Here is a 22981-nt window from a genome sequence, read left to right on the forward strand (position 1 = left end):
AGTAGGAGTAGTTTTTAAGGACTATTTTTGCAAGTTTTAGAACTACAAGGCTGCCTTACATACTCTCAGGAATGACATACGTACATTATATCAATCCTTAGTGATTAGCCCAGATACAACTAGAAATAGTCAGCATCATTACAAGTATTCACAAGGATGCCTCATGGGATCTAAACAATAATCTGCACAGGTTATCTCAGGTTTATCATTTTTTTGTTGTTGAAAACTCCATCCCACAGATGCACAGTGATCTAAAATGATTCTTATCATCGTCATCTGCACACATGGTTCGGTCCTCATCATGACAGGGAGAAATACACACTGTCTAATGGCTCAAGAAAAAATGGAGGGCAATGTTTTACCAGTTATTTTGTTTCCATACCTGAAACTCAACTACGAGTAGGCTGCTGAGAGGGCCGCTGTGGCAGGCATCTATGTGCCAGTTCTTGAGCTGGTCCGTGGGCGTCGACTGGACCACAGCCTTGGTCGAGGTGCTCAGGAGAACGATGTGGTGGCGGTTGATGCACAGTATACGGTGAGCCTACAGGGGGAATACATGATATATCTCATGTTGATATACATACTGATAAATTGATGAACATACAAACAAATATTGGAATAATAGAAATATATATATATAGACAGACAGGCATGAAAGTAGATAGGCAGATACTCAGTTGATGACAGAAAGATAGAAAGATAGATAGATAGATACATGTAGATAGATAGAGGAGGCATATAAAGTACTCAACTCTCAGAAAAACTCACAGTGATTTTGATTAGAAGTGGTTCACCTGGACCAAAATCTCTGTCAAAGTTTGCTGGTTTCCAAATGAATCACAGAACAATAACAAAGTGCTTGTCTGGGCACAGTGATGCTCCACCACAACACCACACACAGTTAATAACACTTCCACGGAAAAGTTCACACCTCAAAACTTTTATAACTTTGATACCACACTTTTATATCTCAGAGCAAACAGCTCATAACAGAGCTTGCCTTATGGAACGTTGGTACACAGCTAGTCTGATCTCTAGACACATCTTATGCCCTTGTGTGATTCAAACAGTGATGTATGGTCCCAGATACATTTGTCTACAACTGGTGAACGCAACCTGCAGTAATATTCATTTCTAGAAACATAATACCCCCCTACTGTAAATCATGACTATTGCCATGGAGAAGACGCAGCTGAAACTCATGTTGTTTACATTTCAAATACTAGTAACTGGCTCATCCAATATGATACAGGCATGAAATATAGACAAATATGAACGGTGGCATCTTCTATGAAAAACTTAAATTGTCAATTCCTCCCCCCACCCCCCAACTCATAACCTTGAACCAAGATAATTGTGTATATAACAAACAAAATGATCCGATTTCCCTGAGCACGGTGGGGTGTCCAGAGACATGTTTGCAGACTCAATTGTGACCACCTCGGAGTGCAGGTCATATTTTGGGTAATAAAGGGTGATTTGGGTCAGCAGTAGTGGAAAACAGTATTTGCTTTACAAAGAAATTGAACCCCATTCACATCTGATAGATATTGGCATTCTCAGCACGATTCCTCTTTGATATGCAATTGGGATTATATTTCTCGCACGTGTGGAAGACATAACTGTATAAAGAACACACAAAGAACAGTTAATTCTGCATTTACTCCCTTGAACGCTGTTGAGAATGGCTTTCAATCATTCTTGCATGCAGAAATGGGTGTATACCCACTTCTTCATCAATTCGATAAACTGAGATTGCCCACTACCAAGCCTGCTGGATAGCGCTCAGGGAGAACATACCATGTACATGTACATAATAATAATGTACATCAAATAGCATAAACACAAAACAAAGCAGTTTGTCATACAGTGTTGCTATCTGCTGGCTGGCTTTTCCCCGTAAAGTGCTCTTAACTTTTGAATGTGGATAGGGTCCACTTGAAACCAGAGCAGATAGGGGTATGGGAGGGGAGGGTGTCTGGTGACCCAATCAGTGCAGAGCTCACACCTACACAGTACATGTTTCAACCCCACCCCATCATAAACTGGTGATTCATCCCCGTCATACACACCGGAATGTGTAAATATGTCAAGTGCGAAATTCACGAGATTGCAACCCCTCTTAAAAAGGTTATCACTGACTCCAGGACCAAAACTCTTCAGCCAGTTCCAAGACGGAAGATGATAAATTCTAGTTTTCTGCTCCTTCTCCTTCTCTCATAAAAGGAGTGATATGGACTCAAATTCCTGAAGCCACTTTATTCCACTGACCTACAGATTAACAGTGACCCCCATCCCCTTTCCTGGATGTCTGTCAAAGGCCAAATGTAATATAATTTGTCATTGGCACAGAGATATACTCTAGAGTATAAACATATGTTTTTATCACTTGTGCTGCCTATCAGGAAGATATATTGACTGAATAAATTTAGGGTAAACACCCAGCAAATTCTCACTGCAAATATACCGTATATCTACAGCACAAATTAATATGGTTCAATTGTTGTTGTTTTTATAATAACTGGATGCAAAAATTACAAGTCTGTGTACTACGAACTCCTAGAAAGCAAAGTGCTACCTACACAGTAGGCCTACATTGCACCAGCTAAAAATACAACTGCTAAATATATTTCAAACAGATGCAATTCTGAGCATAGCCATGAACCTATAAGAACTACACATACTGCAATGTTGAATAGCGTGCTTTCTGTTCATGTGTGTGTGTATATATATATATATATATATATATATATCCCCTCCCACCCCCTCCCCCCCCCCCCCCCCCCCATCATCACATTACTGCGATACAGTTGCATAAATACCAGTAAGTCATGCATGAAAGCAGGTTTTTTTGTAGGATACATGGAGAGGTGAAGTGCCAGAAGGCAGAAATATGTTTTGCGACAATGTGAACATATCATATAGACCTGTATCCTAGATGGGATGAGTCCCTATATTGTATCCATTAGAGTCCTTGATCCTCACAAAGTTACTTGGCAGCTCCAAGAAGGAATTCCTATAAAGATATTACTCTTCATTCAGAAATGCACATTTGTGACCGTGCATCATAAAACCAACAAAAAGTTGCACATACTCCTTGATTTTACGCGAGGACTCAAAATAAGGTGAAATGGGTCAACCGAGTCAATCTTAAGTTTTTCATATATTCTGAAAGAGCTACTAGTCTTCTTCTACATTATCCTTTAGTTTGGGATCAGAACATGAATGGGAAAGTGTGTTTTCAGCAGTTTTTCTACAACCCTTTTTTTTGGGGGGGGGGGACAGTAGAATGATCAGCTATGTCTTAGAGACCCACTTTCATTTCTTGAAATCCTTTGCACACTCTTCACTTTCAAGTCTAATAACTTTTGAAAGGATAATGCTACTGATCTGCAAGTTAGCATTATTCATGGACAGAATGTGTTAAAAGAACATGCTCAATTTCAGCTTAATATGATAATCCCTTCATTGTTGTCATTCTGGTGGTTTACATCCTGTTTTTTGTCCCTTTCATCGCACAGCTAGCATGGCTTGGTAAAGATTAAGCGCTTGAATAGACCCTGTACTTCAGAGCCTCTTTTCTCAGATCACACTTTTCCAGAGTGTGTGCTTTCTTTCCAGTATTTAGATAGGTTAGGGGAGTCCATTTGAATTGAGTGATACATCATTTTAAAGCTTGGAGTCTGCTCTTTCAGAGTCTACCCTTAACTAAAAATCATGTCTGGGCAACTTTTTGTTGGTTTTGTGATGCAGGGTCACATTTTGTATCTACATTGTTGTACAGAAAGTTTGAATACTAAAGACCTGCCACATCAGGGCCTTTCATGTCACAAACACCTTGTACAATACATCCCAAATAAATAAATGACCTCCAATCGTTAAAACCAGAAAGAGAGAAATAGAAGATATATTGAAAGAGATATAGGTGGAAAGAAAGAAGAGATAGACAGAAGGACAGAGAGAGAGAGAGAGAGAGAGAGAGATCATTAAGCCAAATCATACGAGATGGTGCTAGCACCACTAAACGCTTCACCAAAAAAGCCCACACAATGGACCTCGACCCCATACACAGCATTAGATAATGAGAAGGCATCCTCCAGCAGGGCAAATAGCAACTGATTATTGCCGTTCTCAAGGTAAAACCTCTAAAAGGACTACCGCCCGGACTGGCATCTCCACTCCAAAAGATGCACCAATTAGTCGAGCTGACATCTTGTCCCAGCAGTGTCTATTTGCTCCATGTCTGCCGTGCACAGCTTTCTGCCGAAAAATTTCAGAGGGCCTCTTGTTATTGGAGGAATTAGCCACAATGCAAACTTGTCTGGGCTTGGTGTAGAAACTGATAAAAAGACTGCAAACAAAGGGTGGTTCGACTCATGGCATTGTAATTTTATTGATGATCTATCTGAGATTTCAAGTTAGAATGTTACCTTGGGACATATGCTCCTGGCAACAAATTACTCGGAGGGTAAACAGGGCATAAAGAAAGATTCCAATGACAAACAAGTTCTACCCTACCCCTACCCCCTCCCTTTCCTATCATGGGTAATGGCCGGTCCATGCCTGTGTAGATACATGCATGTAGCATCCCATTCAAATGGCTTAAATCATAGTCTGAGTTTGAGTTTAGATTTAAGAAAAATATCAAATGTGCTTCAGCATAATAAAATACAGAAAACTACTGAACAATGGTGATGCCGTCACATATCCCCTGCACAGTACTAGGCACTAATCATGAGGTATGGTATTTTGTACATAATAGCACTGCTGCATATGGATTTGAAACTGGGACCTTAAATAGTAGATTTCATATTTAAACTAGCCCACTGAACTAACTTACCAGATATATAATCAATTTCTCTTTTGGTAGGAAGCAATTAAAGAATGGCACCACATATATTCCAAGTGTATCATTGGTGCACGCATAGGCTGGCTCTTGTATTTTTCCACTCAGAAAATTGTAAGTTAACCCGTTGAGGACGAGTTCCGAGTATGCTCGGGCAGGTGTCTATGGGAAATGCGTGTTGTAGCAAAATCAGTCCGTCCTCAACAGGTTAAAATACATGAAGACAGGCACATTATACACGTTGGTTCTTCTTTAATTTTTTTTTCTCATTAATTTCTTGAACCTGATTATGGCAAGTACTTACATTTGATTGTTTTATTTCATGACTCTAAATCAAGTTCTTTTACTATGCTTTATTGTCTCAAAAAAAAAAAAAAACAACTCTTAGCAGATTGTGGCCATTAAGTACCCATTAAAGTCAATACACTCCAGCATCAGATGACTGTTTGTTGAATGAAGTTGTTATATTTCCCCATTTGTGAAAATAAATCACTCCCTTTTAATGATCATATGAGTATGCAACTAATCATCAGCTGAGATGGGCCTGTCCTTGGGGAAAACACTGTAGTTTGAATGCAGAAACATACACACAGCTCCACTAACGATCAAGAAGAGATTGATATCATAAACTTTAATATGCAAAACAAGGTATGTGTATCTGTTGTCGTTGCATAATGATATATCCATGATATACTGTATGGAATGTTCGTTTGGTATGAGATATGAGGGGAAAACAACAAATAACCCCCCCCCCCCCCCGAAGAATTACCCAGATCATTTGCCTCTGACTCTCATGATCAAGATTCAAAAAGTATGCAATCCCTCTCCATTTTTTTTTTTTTTGGGGGGGGGGGGGGGGTGGTGCTAAATATGTAGACTTTTTTTAATACTGAATATTTGTTTAAAGTTCATAAATATTTGATGGACAGGTCATGCACATTGTGACACAGCTATTGTAATTGGTCATTGTTTGCTATTAACCAGTTGAGGACGAGTCCCGATCGAGCATACTCAGGCAGGGGTCTATGGGAAATGCGTGTTCTAGCAAAATCAGTCCGTCCTCAACAGGTTAAAGGGACTCATTTAAGTGCCTAAACACTGAAACTCAAGACATGTTTAGAAATGCATTTTGGAAGCATGATTACAAACAAGCTCCTTTGAAAGTCTGAAATCCCTCGCCGAGTATCGCGCTTCAGCAATGATGCATACCTTTAGTATCTACGATAAACTTAGTATCTACGATAAACTTGCTAGCTACCCCACATTGGATTACTTAGTGTTAGATGACCCTGCTGGGAAGAGATACGATGTACATAAAAAAAATATATATATATCTGCTACATGCTCTGACTCCACTGCCAGAGATACACATTTGACCCTGTTCTCTCGCATCAAATTTTCAGAAAATAATACTTCCTGTTGATTAGGAGGGCGTACATACAATGCACATCCCACATTTGCATAGCATGGCTAAAAATCAAAGTTGGAGTGAGTGCTGGTGGCTCATTGCCTAGCTGTCACCCATATCAACCAGTCTGCTTTCAACCTTTTTGCCATCAAAATCCTTTTATTAGGTGATCCGAGTATCCTCTCGGATCACCTTCTGTATCTGTACTGATTCTTTGTTCTTCTTCTTCTTCTTTTTCTTCTTCTTTCTCCTCAAAATTTGTGTATCGATTAGCTCAGAAAGTGTTCTTCCTATCAATTTCAAACTTATACTATATATGTATCATGTCCCAAAGATGACGGGTCTAATAAAATCATAGTGATCAGTCGACCGTGACGTCACTATGACGTCATTATATGAAAACACATTCTCAATCATATCTCATCAATGGAATGGAATTTTTCAATGAAATTTACGTCACATATATTTCAAGTTATGCGCATTCTACTCATATTCTCAAAATTCATATTTTCTCTTCAAACGCGCGCGTTGAAATATTTGTATGCTCAAATCGAGCTAAAATTTTTTTTGCACACGTTTCAGACCATTTGGAGCACTTTTTGAAAAATTGAAAAAATTGGACGGACGCGTACGCGCGCACACATATACGCATGCACAGCTCATATGCAATAGAAATTTCCCGTTTTTTACGTTTATCGGATGCCTGAAATGTCAAGGAATATTTCTACCAAGTTTCAAGTCAATCCGACTCAATATGACGTCGTACGGGCCCGTCAAAGTTGAAATTCCACGCGCACGTCAATGGCGATATACAGTGCAACAATGCCAAAAAACCGCCAATTTTAAATCCGATATTACTCGTCAGGATGGACAGTGACCCCCCATTTTCTTTTTATATTCTGAAAGCTGATGAGTTGTACATGTCATTTCATGGGTTGGTGATGCTGAAAAAATGATTAAAAGATATCAAATTTCTTAATAAAATAAGAAAAGTAAATTTTCAAAATGACGTCATCAAATTTCAAGTTCACTTGAGCGTATCTCACAAATGCTTTGCCAATTTTCACCCAGATTTCAGTATGATGTAGCTTATTAAATACTCTTTCATTAATGTGATAACAACATTTTGATTGGATGACGACATTACCTCATAAAAATGGATTGAATGTAACCTTGTCAAATTTGACCAGTTTACGTGTTATCTCTATGGGAGTGCAGTTTTTCTGGAAATGAAAATTGACATGACTGTCTTTTTCTAGCACTAGCTCACTTATGCTTCGGTGAATTTCTCCCAGATTTTGATATGTTGTAGCTGAGACTTTGGGCTATTGTTAATGTGCCCTCAATTTTTTCATACGGTGTCGGGATCACGTCCAAAAACTTGGTTGAAATTAAAGCTTATCTTCGATGTATTTTCATATTCCTTTCTTTTTGCAACTTTCTTTCCAATAACTCAAGAAAAGCAAGCTCTATCAGCCCAATATTTTGTACATGTTTAGTTCATGTCACGTACTGCACATTATTTCATAAAATAACAACTACTTGATAGGACACCATCTTGGGTATGTAAATTAGGGTCAAAGGTCATAAATGTTTTATCCTGTATCTTGGTGAATACATGTCCTATCTTTCCCAAATTTTGCACACGCAAAAACCATGTTACAAGAATCATTTCACAAAATAACCACTTTTTGCTCAGATGCCATCTTGTCTGTGCAAAGTGGGGTCAAAGGTCATATGTACTTCTTTCTGTATCTTCGTTATGACGCGTTATCTCTATGGGAGGGAATTTTTCTAGATGTGAAAATTGACATGACTGTCTTTATCGAGCACTAGCTCACTTACCCTTCCGTGAATTTCTCCCAGATTTTAATATGTTGTAGCTGAGACTTTGCGCTATCGTAAGTGTGCCCATTGTTTATCATTTGGTGTCGGAATCATGCCAAAAATCGTGGTTGAAATTAAAACTTATCTTCGATGTATTGAGATATTTCTTTCTTTCTGCAACTTTCTTTGCAATAGCCCAAGAAAAACAAACCCTATCACCCCATATTTTGGACATGTTTAGTTCATGTCACGTACATTATTTCATAAAATAACAACTACTTGATCGGACACCATCTTGGGTATACAAAGTAGGGTCAAAGGTCATAAATGTTTCATCCTGTATCTTGCTGAATACATGTCCTATCTTTCCCATGTTTTGCACACGCAAAGACCATGTTACAAGGATCATTTCACAAAATAACCACTTTTTGCTCACATGCCATCTTGGCTGTGCAAAGTGGGGTCAATGGTCAAATATACTTCATTCTGTATCTTCGTTATAGTGTATACGGAATATGGTACCAAAGATGGCAGACCTGACTCCCTTTTCTGAATGAGAATCCAAACATCACACAGCCAATGTCCCTAAACACAGATGAAACCTGTATGGTCATGCCTATATTGGGATCAGGACACAAATCATCGATTTTCGAAAAGATCGGATCACCTAATTTGTCAGTGTTGACAAATTCCAAGTCTAGTTGTTGTTGTTGTTGTTGTTGTTGTTATTGTTATTATTATCATTACTTATTTGGCATTTGCAAAACAATACAAGTGATAACAGAGAAACAAATAAAACAAGCAAAACAAAAAAAAAAACAAAGTGTCAGGCTTTCCCTGTTGAGCTTCCCTAAGGAGCCGGGTTGGAAAAAAGTAATCAAAATCGCTATGGCTCTTGGGCCTTGGGCCACTTAATCCTAATTACATTCTACACCTTACAGATATTAATTGCCTAATAAATTGGCCCTGAATGGGACTGTCTCTTCTTTTCACCCGAGTGGGCATGTCTAGCAGGCAGGTTAATTTAAATTGTAATTCATTTTAAAAAAATCAACACCTTTAACCTTGTCGAAACTGCGCTGCAATGAGGTCTTTTGATTCGACAGCAAATGCTGCAGAAGTCCTGATTGGGCCTAAAAAGAAAAAAGATTCAAATTATTTGAAAGTATTCTGCATGGGAAACATCCATGATAGAACCGATGCAGCCGTGACTTTGAAGATAATGAAGTAGAAATCCACGCCATTGCAAGGATCTGTAGTTTATGGTTCACAGTAAACTTTTAGATACATCTTTTTTTTTGTAAACTTGCAGTTAAATCTCTCATAGCCACAACTTGTGTACACATGTATTATACAGACCATGGTCTTTCATAAATGTATCCAAGATAGGATGCACTGTGAAGACTAATGTAAACCCGGATGTCAAAGTACACTGGTGTTAAAGTAAGTTTAGAGGCATACGAGCAAGGTGGATATAACAAAGTAGATTTGATATGTAGGCCCTACTATAGTCTACTATGCAGTACATATTGCCCACATTTTGCACAATGCCTAAAGAATAGTGCATGGGAGAGGGGTGATGTGTATATCGTACTATGCTTTATGAATACAATGTATGTCCATCTTCCATGAGCCACTATTATGTATCATTAAATAGAATACACTTCAAACTAATCCTGCATACAATGACTTTTATTGCTTTGACAGGTATACGTAGCAATTCTTTTCAACACAACATATCACTTAAAGAATATCCCTTCCATAAAATCAGATTGGGTTCTACCAGATATATCAAAATGGTATAAAAAGTCTAATAACAGAAAAAATATAACAGCACAAATTTTCATATTAGAGGCATAATTTACCATTTGCAGATGAAACAAAAACCCAGTATTAGTGCTTTAAAATAGTTCTAAAATGTGAGTCAGGGATAGAATCAACCACTGTAAAAATTTGAATCAGTAAAATCGATGTTAAGTATTGTTAAATATACAAAATGTGAACAATAGTTATAATAAAAATGCTTCCAGACTAAACTGTCTACAGTTACGGTTTAATGAGAAAAATACAGATATCTCCTTAATATATTTTGGGCTTTATCGAGAAAATTTTATATGATAGGATGTTTTATGGTACAACAGACCTTCACATATGCATTAAATGTCATATCTTGAAAATGTTTTAAATCACTGTTCCCAAAGGTAAACAGGACCTTTAAGAATGCATGTATCCATGGCATCTCAAAGTCTTTGAATCACATGAATGAAATATGCCTCTGCTGTTTCATCTACAGAGGCAAAAAGATGATCAAAAATTTCTCACAAGCATCACCAATTTTTTGCATTCTTCAGGATGGCTCATATGCCACTGAGCATGGGTCTTCTGACGAACGTGAATGTAGACGAATCCCTAATCAACTACACAAACCTGCTGCTATCGAAGACGAATATCCTGATTAAAAGTATTGCTGTAGGCACACAAATTCAAACCATGGTGCATAGACGTAAGCGCCATTTTAGGGAATGGCTACCCAGTGGGGACAGTGCCGTTACAGATCAAATTCCAGAGGGACCATGCAGTTTATGCTGATGTCATTATTAAAGACTTGTTATGCTCTCTCATACACTTTGTCAGCTGTCCCATTTGGATTCAAAAAAAAAAGGAAAGAAACATGCCTTTGAGATATTTTGGTGCGACTACATCAGCAAAGCCAGAAGGGGAAAAAAAAATTGTCTGCACGTTGGGAGCACAACCGTACTTGTCAACGAACGCACTGACGTCCAAAGCAGGCTCGCAGGAGCCAAATTCCCCTGCAAGCCAATTTATTGCGACGTCAGGTCTTCGTCCTGAGCTGGCACCTTGTTACCCCTGTGTAGTCAGCTGGCTCTGGATAAACACACCGTAAATACATGTTGCCATTTAGAGAAAGATGATCGAAAACTGTAGCAATTATAATATTGGACAGAGTCTCCTTATAAGCACAAACAGTAGGCTTTCTCATTCTTTGCATCTGATTGCAAACTGGGTAGAAATGTGAACTGGCCTTATATCAATTCATATTATGTCTTTGTCCTCAACACTATCTTTGGCTAATCATTGAAGTGTCAATTTTGACTTTTTTTTGTTGTTGTTGTATATATCACTCTCTGAGGAGCACGATATGAATGCCTCATAGCAAATATCTTTGCTGGACATTATATGAACACCAATGGTGTTTCCTGTGCATTATTATTCTCTATTATGAATATATACAGTGACAATCACTGATATATATATATATAGAGTAAAATATCCCGTTTGCGGCAGTTTAAGCATTGTTAAGGGTTTTTCCAACTTGTGAACAAATCAGGCAAATTATTTTCAACCATTTCATATATCATAGACAAGATTATTCATTAATGCAATTGTTTTCATAAAAGAAATTTACCATTGACCAACGCAGTTTTCATGATTTACCAGGGCAAAACCCGGCACAATTTTCGCCGATAAGGGCGATATGCGACGTAGTATTTCTGCTTGCGGCACGATATACAATCCCTATGCAATACACGCGTGCTCCGCGATCTTTAGCTGAACGCCTTCACATGTCTCGCGAACATTGCGTAAGCGCCAATTCCCATTGCGAAAGCACATGAAAATAGCGGGCGCACATGCATTGGCCGCAAACAAGATCGCAATTCTGGCGGTGTTGTTGATGTCTTTCTTGTGTTTTTCTCATTTTTTTTCGATGGTAACATCAACTTCCCGAAAAAAATGGCGGCCCACATCGGCTCGCAAAAGTTCTATTTTACGTGAGGATATGTTTTCAAAATCCATGAACATCGAGAAAACGACAAAAAATCAAGTTTCTTGGACCATTGTTTCTTAACTGTTATGTTAAGAAGTACCGAAAATTTCATTTTGGATGCGATATGTTGTCATTTAGGTGAGAAAATTTCACTTTCGTCAGAGATCGTGCCCATTTTATCGGTTGGTTTTTGTTGATTGCTAGCGTGTTAGTATATGTGTAGTGTGCATGTAACAGTGCAATGCAGTGTTTAGCGGTATATTACCGTGTATGTTGTACCTGCCGCGAACGGCTGCACGGCCGCTTACTGACGCAGTTACTCTACTTCTACATCACATATCCCAACTCCCATTTCAGGTGAGACATATCAATTTTCATACATTTTATCTTGCTTGACATTTGTTTGTTTATTTGTTTTTTCACATGTTATTTTTACCTATTTTTAGATAAAAATATTGGACATGAGAAGAGAAAGAAATAGAGTATATGATTTCTTGCAAAAGGGCTTGGTGCAGCCAAAGCCACATCTCCTCTGTGTTTCAACATGGCAATGATAGATTATTAAATGGTACTAAAATTATTTCCCATTAACAAAAAAATGCTGCATACTGTACATGTGATACACTATATCGATACATACTTGTATATATCCACACTTGTAAGCATGAAAACACATATAGGGCCTACATATGTAGTCCATAAATGAAACATCTTTTGTCACAGTGCCCACAAGCAACTGCGGTAGGGGTGAGGTCTGACATTTTTGACATGGCCATTGGAAACGTTCTCAATCTGTTCAAACAGGGCATGTCATTATTCTTTCGCATAGCTTAAAATTGGAGAAAAAAAAAACCAATATCAAATTATACTCACAGGTCTGCAAGTTGACTTCACCAATAACACAGAAGAAGATATTTGTTTCCGTTTTCTTTCTTTTATTTCTATTTTGCCTGCTTCTGAGCAAAAGATTTCATAAATACACTTATTACACAAGTTACTCTCCACAAAATGAGGCCTCTCTTGTCATATAACACATTGATTTTGTTTGAACAATTATATGTATGCCATGCATTTGCTTATTCTGCTTCCATCTTCCAATATTTTGCATAGCATAATTTTTGGGGGTAATTTTTGTATTTGAAAGAATTCAAAATGAAATGTAAAGAATCAAAATGAAAATCTATATTTTTAGGGGAAAACAGTAGCTTTTAAGGTAAAATATGATATGATACCAACATTCAAAAGAAAGGTGCTTTTCCATCGAGGACATGCAAAATGCTCTTGTAGCCATTGGCAAGGGTCATGATAAATACATTGACACTCACACACCTACACACACTCACAGACATACACACACATAACCATCATCCATAGTACTCCCCCCCCCCCCCCCCCCAATAAAAAATAAAAAACATACACGCAATATATAAAGATAGGTCTATCTTTAACAGAGACATAATGGCAATATAAGGAAATAGGGGTATAAACACATTCTTTACTGATACTATCAGTGGTAGATTGTAAACTACTTTTCTCCTCTATACTCCGCTATCATTTTCTCTGTAGGTCTATTTACATGACCCAAATGTCAAAGGAGTATTACACTTTCATTATTCTCAGCATCACCTTTTTCATATAACATCATGAAGTACATTCTGTCATACATTGTAGGTGATTATACACTGTGTGCAAACATGTAGTCACACACACACATTGATAACTGTAATCCAATTCTGTCAAATAAAAAAAAATACCAATGACAGCATAAGATTACAATTCCTTGTATAAAACATTTGAAGTTGGTTTAGACTTTCTCCTGAGTATGCTTTTTAACTTTTACACTCGACCAACTCCATCAGCTGATAGTACAGTGCATTGTTAATCTTACTTTGAAAGCCATTGATTTATAAGGTCATTCTTGCATATTCATTACGATATATGATATTTCGACATGGTTATTTTAAAAAATGAAAGAAAACTACAACAAAAAAGCAAATAAGATGTATATCTATTGTTTAGTCAGTGAATAATCACTTTCCTTGAGAAAGTCCAAAGCCGGGGCAGATGAAAGGTTTCTATGTCATAAAGTTGATGGAATACTTGGTATGATTTCTCCAACCAATTACTTTTTTTTGGAAGGTTTAACAAGTTGTTTATTTGCTATCAGAGAAGAGCGGTCCTCTTCACACATAAAATCTGTGTTGGCCTGGATATGGTCTTGTATTTGCAGGGGGTGCAGAAAAATACTATTCACATACACACATTTGGGCTTTTCAACTTGACAACAACAACAACAACAACAAAAATCACGAGTAGAATGGCACAAAACAGTGAAACAAAAACACTTTGTGTGTGTATGTGTGTGCGTGTGTGTGTGTGAGTGTGTGTTTCTGCGCCTGTGTTAATAGATGCCACGCTAGTTACATTGTATATATTCCGGGACTGCATTTAAGACAATCAATCAAGCAGCTCCTCAGAGACTGACATTTTGGATGGAGTTTGATCTAACTCGAGCTGCCTAAACAGCCTCCAAGCTCTCACATCTCTCTCACTCTCTTTCTCTCTCTCCATCCACCCTGTGCAGGTGTAGTGCCTGGGCAGCCCTGTTTACGGCCAGAGCTTGACTTGGCATATCCATGGAGACAAATAGTGCCCCACAGGCATGCGACTGGTGTAAACCGACTCTATAAATACTGCGATGTGCGATCTGTGACATAGCACATATAATTGCAACATTCGAGCATAAGTGGAATGACTGATCCCAGTGTCTTTCATTTACACATTTCCTATCAAAAGTTATCCACATAAGACAAGAAACAACAACAACAAAAATTTTACCTGCATGTAGAATTAAGGGCCAGCATAAAACAATGAATGTAAAATCTTTCAAACTGCAGTACAGCCCGACCTCCCCTATCCGGTCTCCCTTTATCCGGATCTCTCTGTTATCCGGATGCCATCTCCTTGTGATTATTTTTTTCTTTAATCTAATAATTATGGAGAAAAGGGAGATTTCATACTCAAAGAAAATTCCTACACAAACTCACAAGAATTACATATTATTCCCAACATAATTGCATACATTCACATCTAATTTTCATCTAAATAACATGCATTCAGAAATTCACTGCCGGTACTCCCAGATCACCACACGAACATGGACATTAAACTTTTCATTAAATGAGGGCACGGTACAGGGAATCATTCTTTGGCAGCTGTGTGCGAAGCACTGAGTCTCCCATACAGCCAAATCCTTATCCGGATGAGCACCAGTCCTGACATGTCCGGATAGGAGGGAGAGGTCGGACTATACTGATTGCACTTTGGCGATATTCATCATTGGTAATCTCAGTCATTTCATACTCCTGCTGTTTTTAAGAAATTTGATTCATACATCAAAGTTCCATTTTATAGATACTACCTTCACCCGTTGAGGACGAGTCCCGAGTATACTCGGGCAGGTGTCTATAGGAAATGCGTGTTGTAGCAAAATCAAACCGTCCTCAACGGGTTAAAATAATGTTACATGTATGTTTGTCAACATATTTAGCCATTCCCCTTGTTAAGAGCAGTTACATGGCTCAGTCGGTAGCGCATCTGCCAGGCGATCAAATGGCTTGGGTTGGATTCTCATTAAGTCTAGCTGAGCAAGGTTGTGTGTAATCGTGCCATCCCCTCTGGTATGAGGCAAAAACACTCTGTTCCTTTGATGGGACATTAAACCAAGGTCGATCTCCTCATGTGAGTGGGAGTCATGACTCGCGCACATAAAAAGATCCCACTTCATTCATTCATCACAAAGAGGTAAGTACTACTATTACCCCATGAAGTGGTACACCTACAACCCACACCTCAAAGTGGGCAAATGGTGCCGACTCCTTGCGGTTATCCACACGGGCCTAGCAAGATTCAACAAACGTTATGTGCCATAATTATTACAAAGAAGAAAATTATTTGATGATGGAGTGCGCTCAGACTAGTCATTTTAATGTTTGAACATCATCTTACACATCATTTCCTATAGTGAGCTATCTTGCAAGTTGGTTCCTTTGATTTGTCAACCATTAACCCGTTGACGACGAGTCCCAAGTATACTCAGTCAAGTATCTATGGAAAATGCGTGTTGTAGCAAAATCAGCCCGTCCTCAATGGGTTAAAAGTAAGCCATCATTAATTATATCATTAGCCAAGGACAAGCAAGATCGGTCCAATACTCTACGGAAGATTCTTTTAAAGAATACATGTATAGGTTTATTTTCTTAAATTCCACTCGCAAAGATTCATTTACTGCTAAACAAAAATAGGGGGAACACGATGTAAGATCTGGCACTACAAGAGCACGGTCTGGCACATCATCAATTATAACGCAATCATATGTATGTGCACAGAGTTATCTGATGCACCAACTGCATACAAGTATTAGCAGTACAGTGACAGTAGCATTTCCGCTCACACTCAATCTCTACACTCATACCTGCACTATCAACAGTTTCTAAACTAGGCTTCCACATTTCAACAATCACCTCATCAGCCACGCTGTGGCCGAAAGTGTGACGCTCGCGGCCGTCCCAATCAAGCCGCGATACGGTCTAATATTTCAATCTGCCATTCCCAGAATGGACCGGCCAGTTGAGTATCGCCATTCCTGCCAGATCATCATGGATATAGTGTCATACTGACACTAATGTGGGCTGGTCAGCGGTCAGTGATCTTGCTATTGCCTCTCATACATTGTACAACAAACATTCTTGTGGCACAATATCCATCAACCGTCTCAAAACAGACAAAAGAAATCTGTATTTTTTATAACAAGATCTACTGCCCCTTCTTTGACAAAATACATATCTCCCTCATTCTCTGTTTCCATTCATAAATGGATTTCTACTCAAATTAGTCACAGGGCAAACAATTATTGTGGAATATCCTCTGTTTATGACTTTGTAACTAGACTACTATGACAAGGTTTAATGTATAAAAAAGTGCACCACGCAATATCTTTGAATTTGTCTGAAGTAGAGTACAAAATGATGCCACACACTACTTGAATAGGGTAACATCATCAATGCAACCATTCTTTCAAACCATATATCTTAATTTCTTACACACCATTTTTCTTTTCAGTCCTGATATTTTGTAGTTGGAGTTTTGTAACAAAACATATTTTATAGAGGGGGTCATAACAAATGTTTGTTTCCAATCTGCTACAGATAAAGACCAAACTGAAATATTGTCAGATGGACAATTATCTCAACTTTATTGACAATTAATCATGGTGTAATCAAAAGATAATCAGTGTCATCATGATAGTTATTTGCACAAGCAATTGATTATAAATATTTTGTTATTTCTTATCTGTTCTCACATCTAAGACAGGTATGAAACATACTTAAAAAGATAATGAAACTTACAAATTCTTGATGTGAAGAGCTTCCAGCAACAACAAAAAAGCTTGCATTTTCTTCAACCACATTTGTGTGGCTTTATAACCCTTCAAGAATTTAAAATACATAACAGAAGAAACAACTACAATGTTTGTGATATCAAATATTTGAATTGGCATCTACTGCAGTAACACAATCTTAAAAAGAATAATCATCTCAGTTCTGAATACCATCTAACTGAAGACCAGTAGAGAGTTTTCATGAAAATGTATTTCTAACACACACACAACACACACACACATACACACACACACACACAGAGCAGCCTTGCCATAAGAGCACAGCCAATGACATGCCATGAGAGCATTTGAAATCCTGCCATCCATCTCCGAGGAAGAGAGTCAAGACGACTTCCCTGGCTTTTTGGGATTCCGCGGAGCGCCGGCATTCAGATACGCTTGGGAAAACATTTCGAGGTCGCAGCACCAAAAGTCCAATGATTCTCGTCTGTCCCCACCCCCACCCAGCCTCCCCCTTAACCTTCCCCTCCACTTCACGGGAGAACGAATGAAATACTTGACTGATTAAATACACTCACGCACGGCAAATCATTCCGGCACGAGTATTTACCGAGAGATTTTAGGCCAGAAAAGACAAACGAATAAGAATTCCTGCCATGCTTGTCTCGCTGTCTATGCAGTCATATCATATGTCAATGTGAACTTTTCTTGTGTGCATGCCAACATCTTAAGTATGACAGCGGCGATGCACATTTCACTTGTGCCACAATTGACCGCATCGCTTTTGTTTATATTTCAATCACAACTAGTCAGATGGGGACTGCTGAGCACTTTTGCTCTTTTCGCGTGGGGCACTTTTCCATATGGGTCAAGAGAATCCCCGATGAATCTATTGATTTACAAGCAGTGAAGCTGACCATACCAAAGGAACGAGCACATGACCTCCAGTGAAAATGACCTGCAACTAACAAAATGACAAATAAACACACACACAAACAAGTTCAACTTCTCTGATGAGTTAGTTCCTCTGTGACCAAAAAAAAAAGTCATTCATTATAATCGAAAGATGCCTCAGGAGTTGGGGGTATCCTTTTTTTTTTTGGATCAATATGAAAAATTGTATCAAAATCTCATTTCAAAGCAGCTTACCTCCCAATACAGAAAAAATTACCTCTGGGCACTATTAGACCTCTACATCTGGCCTGAAGGACAATGCATTCAGGTTAGGTGGAATAAATCCCCCTCTCATTCTAAACAAGGTGGCTCAAAAAAAAAGTGACAAGTTGCCTTTCATCACCGGCTCACCTTTCAGAAGAGTATTCAGACCATAACACTACAGGTCACCAACTGATGCCAGAACAGGGCACAAAATGTAATCCATAGGCTGGTAGCATACTCCATCATGTCACAAAGAACTGTGCACGGTGCAGCACACGAACCTATTTCGATCGTCTGTCAATTCATATACTGTAGACATGTACTTATTTGCGGCACCTCTGCCTGACATACCATGATTCTCTTCCCAACTTTATCTTGCACTAAGATTACAGAGAAAAAAAAGGAGCAAGAGACAGACAGACAGACAGACAGACAAACAGATAGGCAGACCAAACATATGCAAAGGCACACTGGAAAATGCTCCATGGATTGGGACATTTAGAATCATGATTATAAACAGCACATAATTTTATATTCTACAATTTGCAGTCAGCCAGTTTCATCTATTCTTCTTCTATATAGGACACACAGCACACATCAGATGAGATGATGTCACTATTTTAGAAGTCTAGTATACTGAAAGAATCCCAAAAGAGGCCGTCACATGTACAAACTCAAATTGGAGGTGATGCAGTTGTAGTTTAGGGCTCAATGACATATAACCCTTTGTGTGCTTTCAGTGTGAACTGGCTCAGCACACAATGTCAGAATTGCTCTGTGATGTAATAATTGTTTTGCTAGAAATTATTACATTTCATAGAGGGACAGTCTGAAGCAGTGCGTGATGTCAAAATTGCTTTGTGATGTCACAATTTGTTTTGTTATAAATTTGCTACATTACACAGAGTAAGGGTACCAAGATACTGTAAGCCCATATCCCCGCATATGGTACACTTAAACTGGTTTTAAAGCAATGGGTTTAGTGCATGGTGATTTCCCTACTCTCTAGGTCAAGGTCTAACCCCCTTCAAACAGTGCAGCATCAATGACGAGGACTGTTTATTTTCCGATAACCCCTTTACCTCCATGCAAACACACAAAAATTTGACCTACTCTGGCCTGGCCTCAATTTCACATTAGTTTTGCGATTTTTCATCTTTTTTTTTTCCCCCATGCAGCCAGCTTCCACAGATAAACAAAAAAAAACCAACCCCACTCCAAGCAACTATCGACATGAATTGATAATAGGCAACTTGAAAGACACAATGTAGGGCCTACTTAAAAATCTCACATACAGGGTTGCAATTCCAGAGTATTACGGCATTTGCACTGAATGTTACAGCTGTTACTGATTTGTAAGAGCAGTGTAACATGAACACAATGACTGCCTAATTACCAACCTTGGCATACAATACTTTAAAATGTCATCATGTCAAAAATACTTATGAAAGATGTAATTAATACCTGCAGAAGGGGACTTTGGTATCATGTTTCTCTGGTGACCACTATGACTTTGGAATGATGTTCATATAGCAACACACAAAGTACATCCAAGAATTGAAGAAAAGAAAGACAAATGAAGATTGCCAGATGTCTGAATGGAAAGGTTGCTTCCACATCAGTGAAAGGCCAGTAGCTAGGTAATAAGACATCTGATGACATAGCAACAAACTTGAGAATGAGTCCGGTCATAAATGCTCAACTCACCCACGCTCAAATCATCCCAAACATCCTTCTTTGCCAGTCAGTCGCCACCTTCGCCAGCCAGCTTCCCCCTTGGCTCCAGCGAAATAGTCGACCACAGAGATGGTCCCAGCAGACAATGTATGTACAAGTATGTATTGGACCGATCACGGACCGTGTACGAACCATTGACACAATCTGCCAGCAAAACTCTGCATCTGTCCCCCATTCCACAGTAACTTGGAAAGTCCCTCTCTTCCTCCTTCTCCCTAGATCTCTATCTCTCCTCCTTCTCTCTCTCTCTCACAAATCGTTCCTTCTTTCTATCTTTTTGTCTTTGCTTTGCAAACAAACAAAACAGAATGCCAAACTGCTGTCAAACAAGGTCACCTGGACTGGGTATGATCTATGATCCTCCTACCCCTCATCACAAAAACGTCCTGTGGTACGTCCCCCAATTGGTTCTCTTCAGTTCAGTTCGAATCACTGCCGTTCCTTCTCACCGGAGGGCAATGGGCGCAATTTCTGGTCCATGCAACGATTACTAGTCTGGGGCATTGAGACAGCAGTTTATAAGCAACAGAGCAGTGGGCAATTCATGTTTTTATCAAATACTCACAATCCAGCTATCAGACACCCACATGTCCGATAGTTATGAAATGAGAGAGAGGAAAAAAGCAACAACAAAGTAATATCTCTTCTTTGGAAGGCAAAGTTTGTGAAACCTCGGATGGATTTTCATACTCACGCACACACAAACACACACAAACAAATAAAATGATTATATTGTGCCATGTAACGGATATTCACAAGGTTTATATACCAAACACTCAATTATGCCACTATAGTCACATGTGAGAAACTAGCCAATCCTATCTTGTGAAAACTGGCAAAGGGCCTGTATGTAGCTCTCCAAGAAAATAACAGGAAATTAAAGGATTAATCTTCTCAATCCTAAACCACAAGTACTTCCAGGTACTGACATAAGCTCGAAAGATGTACAAATTGGTATCCACCCATGGGTGATGTTTTAATTTTGATGAGTATGGCTTAAAAATAGGTTGTGAATCCATACATTCCTCATTATAAACTGTCAGAAATTTTCTGATACTATCTTAACTTCCTTCCATAACGGATACATTTGTCCACTTTAAAGACAGTGATTCTATCAAACATGTACATGTACCTGTATAATGCTGGTTTTCAGAGGGTGTCATGCATAAAAACTGCAACTAGTATTATGTTCACAAGTACATTAGCAAAAGAACATATCTCACCCAAAATTATGTCAAAAAGCAAAAGGAATTCAAAACTTATTTCAGCCTTCCAAAACTTTGCAATACCTGTAAATTAGAGGCACTGATCAAATAGTGATGACTGCTCCAAAAAGGCATCATGTGTTATCTTTTAAACCTATGATACAGCCTCACCAGCCTGATTAGAAACCAAAGCCAGTCAATTTGCTCTTCTTGTACTGATACAATTAAACTGCCTTATCTCAATCTAATTGCCTATAGAACTGAACAGATTTTTGGAACAAGTTCTTGAGTGTGTTTGTGATTGCTAGTTTCTATTGAGATGCTTCTTAATCTTGCCAACAACAACAACATCACACTGATTAAATCAAGTGTACGTTGCTATGTAATGTGTCTACGTGTGTAATGATAACACGAAACACAGCTGAAAAATAGAGTAAAATCACAGATAAATGTGCTCAAATTTGTTAAGATTTCTGAACATTTTCAAAGTGAATATAATATCGTAAGTTTAGAATTCATAAACATTTAAATGTACACACATACCATTTTTAAGATTAAGGGACTGACTATTTCTCTAACTCGATAGATATCAGTACATAGATCTCTGCTATATTGACAACAAAGTAGTACACATAATTGTTGCTATAATACTCCATATACACCACTAGAACTTTGGCCCCACAGACTTACAATGTAAAATGTATTAACAGACCAATCTTGCATAATGCTGACCAACTTTATCAAACCTTATCCCACAGTACTTCTAGCAGACAAGAAGATCACCAAGGTGTACAATAAGCATGGGCAAAATGACTCAGATTATTAAACTACAGTCTACAGATACCCTGTCTGCAGCTTGTAAACAATCCTATGCAAATCTCGTGGGTCTGCTAATAAGACTATTGCAAGGATGCAGAAGTGTCAATAGCACGATGCTGGCGGTCCAGACAGGGAAACGGTTCTTGTCCTCCTCCCCGTCCTCCTCCTCCTCCTCCTCCTCCTCCTCCTCCTCCTCCTCCTCCTCCTCCTCCTCCTCCTCCTCTTCCTCCACTGCCTCTTCTTCCTCTTTCCCATATTCTGCCCCAAACTGTTGCTGTTCACCACAATGATACCTCTACTTCAAATAGCTATTTCTGTCTTTACTTTGTCTCCCTCTTCCTCACTCCATCCCTCCCTCCATCCATCCCCCAATCTATCTCTCCATCCTTCCATCATCCGTCCACATACTGTTCTTCTGTCTCCTACAATTTCTAACACCTTCCACCCAGGCCTAAATGCACACTTTTATCTTCTACCCCCACATCCCTCTTTTTGTCCTTCCACACTCTCTCATCATTTGTTTTTCTTTCTCCTCCTCTTCATCATCTTCACCCTTCATCATCTTCATCCTCCATCCCTGCTCGTTCTTCCCATGCAGTCCTCCCCTCTTTAATTCCTCATTTCCTTACATCAATCTTTCCCTGCAATCTCCATAGATACTGTCTCCTCATCGATCTTCCTCCCCTTGCTCCCTCCCTCTCTCTCTCTCTCTCCCCCAGTCTGTCATCTTTTTCATTCTTCCTCTGTCACTCTCCTTCCATCAAAACCAGTTTTCATATGAGCTGAGGCGGCT

At 38.8% G+C, this 22981-nt stretch overlaps 1 protein-coding gene across 1 annotated transcript in view; it reads right to left on the bottom strand.

The window, feature by feature from the left end:
• LOC139708180 (uncharacterized) overlaps window positions 1-22981 on the bottom strand; it is a gene marked incomplete at its 3' end in the record, with an annotated part of 141624 nt that overhangs the window by 37361 nt on the left and 81282 nt on the right. The window contains exon 11 of the mRNA XM_071620155.1: window positions 383-541. Within this exon, the coding sequence (XP_071476256.1) occupies window positions 383-541 (159 nt within the window). The remainder of the gene's footprint in view (window positions 1-382; window positions 542-22981) is intronic.

The sequence above is a fragment of the Diadema antillarum genome, unplaced genomic scaffold, assembly GCF_040938485.1.
Source record: "Diadema antillarum isolate AM-2024a unplaced genomic scaffold, OU_Dant_1.0 seq00001316_RagTag, whole genome shotgun sequence".
Lineage (NCBI taxonomy): Eukaryota > Metazoa > Echinodermata > Echinoidea > Diadematoida > Diadematidae > Diadema > Diadema antillarum.